Source organism: Lucilia cuprina, chromosome 6, assembly GCF_022045245.1.
Source record: "Lucilia cuprina isolate Lc7/37 chromosome 6, ASM2204524v1, whole genome shotgun sequence".
In the NCBI taxonomy this organism is placed as follows: Eukaryota; Metazoa; Arthropoda; class Insecta; order Diptera; family Calliphoridae; genus Lucilia; species Lucilia cuprina.
The window spans coordinates 56,345,810-56,347,760 of NC_060954.1; the positions used below are offsets into that span (position 1 = coordinate 56,345,810).

A 1,951-nucleotide genomic window follows, 5' to 3' on the forward strand; every position below is an offset into this window, starting at 1 on the left:
AACTGAACTAGAACTGAACTAGAACTGAACTAGAACTGAACTAGAACTAAACTAGAACTGAACTAGAACTGAACTAGAACTGAACTAGAACTGAACTAAACTAGAACTAAACTAAACTAGAACTAAACTAGAACTAAACTAGAACTGAACTAGAACTAAACTAGAACTAAACTAGAACTAAACTAGAACTAAACTAGAACTAAACTAGAACTGAATTAGAACTGAACTAGAACTAAACTAGAACTAAACTAGAACTGAAATAGAACTGAAATATAACTGAACTAGAACTGAACTAGAACTGAACTAGAAATGAACTAGAACTGAACTAGAACTGAACTACAGAAAGTCAGGTCAAATTACATTATATGATATTTGTATGGTTTATTTTTCAATGTACGACGTACATCGAGGGATTATTATACAAATTTTTAAATACGAACAACAGTTAGAAAAGTGACCAGCCGAATAGTTAGATGGAAGAACTACTACTCACTTAAATATTTCGTTCGGCGGAAGGACCAGTTAAACTGTATCAAGTGTGAATGTATGTTAATGTAATATATTTGTACTGCAAGATAGTTAAACAATTAACTTCTAAATAATTTAACGCTAAAATTTAAGTCAGTTAAATGTTTTTAACAATGAATGAATATATTAACAAAGCGTGATTTCTTTTAAAGATTTTAATATTCTAAACATTTAAATATAATTATTATTCTTCTTGCCGAATAAATAAATAAATTATCCCATAAACAAAACACTAAAATTTGGCAGAACACTAAGAATCCTGTCTCCAGTTTACTACGCAGAAGTAATACGCATTTGCCAATCATCCATATAAATCCTTCGGCTGCATATTGTTCTTTAAAAAATGTTGAACAAAATTTAGTGTTCATTTGAAACGTAATAGTAAAAGTTCTATTTATATAGAATATTTATCTCTTGTTTAAAAAAAATATAAATTAGTAATAGAAAAATTTTAATTAATAACACAAAATGAAGTGTTGTAGTCGATCTACGTTGGGTGTAATTATAGGCGCTTTAAATATTTTCGGTTTTACCGTTGCTATAATTTATATTATAACGCTATTGGGAGGTATCGGAAGCTTATCGGAAGAAGGTAAATTCTATAGAAAATAATATAATAGGTAAAAGACTATAATACCTGTTGTAATGTTTATTTCCTAGAAAAACAAGAAAATGAGGATATTCTAACAGTATCCAGTACACTACTTTATATACTTTTGATATTTTGCGTTGTTTCATTTGTAACATCGGTACTGCTTGTACTGGGTATATTTAAGGTATGTAACAAAAGTTAATATATGTATAATATCATTACTATATTTCCATTTTGTACTATTATTAGGAAAATCATACTTTTATGAAACCCTGGATCTGTAGCGCCATAATTGGTATAGCTTTCTATATATTGCGTTTAGTTATAGCGGTTTTTGTTGGCTTTACAACTGGCAAATCGTTTGGAGGAATATTAGCAGATCTAGTAGTTGGTCTTTTAACTTTAGGTAAGTTGAAATTGTAATTTTTAAATGAGTCATTATTTGTTGAAAAATAATAACATAATTGATTTTTACACTACATGTGAACATACACATATCTGCATATATGTATGTATATGTCATCAAGTGGGTTATTAACATCAGATTAGAAAAAAAAACTGATAATAACCTCTTGAGTCCCATCATGAACAATAATTGATCTAGAACTGAGGTTTCACGGAACTGAACTAAAACTAATTTAGAAATAAATCAGAACTAAACTTAAACTCATCAAGAAATGAACTAGAACTAAAACTGAACTAGAACAGAATTTGAACTGAATAAGAACTGAACTAGAACTGAACTAGAATGAACTAGAACTGAACTAGAACTGAACTAGAACTGAACTAGAACTGAACTAGAACTGAACTAGAACTGAACTAGAACTGAAC

At 28.8% G+C, this 1,951-nt stretch overlaps 2 protein-coding genes across 2 annotated transcripts in view; both read left to right on the plus strand.

Annotated features, from left to right (window-relative positions):
* Nucleotides 1-629, plus strand: part of LOC124420655 — a 1,903-nt gene extending 1,274 nt beyond the window's left edge. Inside the window, exon 4 of the mRNA XM_046954192.1 lies at nt 622-629. Coding sequence (XP_046810148.1) covers nt 622-629 — 8 coding nt within the window. The remainder of the gene's footprint in view (nt 1-621) is intronic.
* A 69-nt stretch (nt 630-698) lies between these two features.
* Nucleotides 699-1,543, plus strand: LOC124420656. Its single transcript, XM_046954193.1, has 3 exons — nt 699-1,120; nt 1,189-1,304; nt 1,370-1,543. Exons 1-3 carry the CDS (start codon nt 997-999, stop codon nt 1,541-1,543), a joined length of 414 nt encoding a protein of 137 aa, XP_046810149.1. The 5' UTR covers nt 699-996.
* The last annotated feature ends 408 nt before the right edge of the window (nt 1,544-1,951 follow it).

Coding starts and splice junctions, on each gene's coding strand:
- LOC124420656 (XM_046954193.1), top strand. CDS start 997: ATGAAGTGTTGTAGTCGATCTACGTTGGGTGTAATTATAGGCGCTTTA. Junction 1,121..1,188: donor CGGAAGCTTATCGGAAGAAG/GTAAATTCTATA, acceptor TTTATTTCCTAG/AAAAACAAGAAAATGAGGAT. Junction 1,305..1,369: donor TTGTACTGGGTATATTTAAG/GTATGTAACAAA, acceptor TACTATTATTAG/GAAAATCATACTTTTATGAA.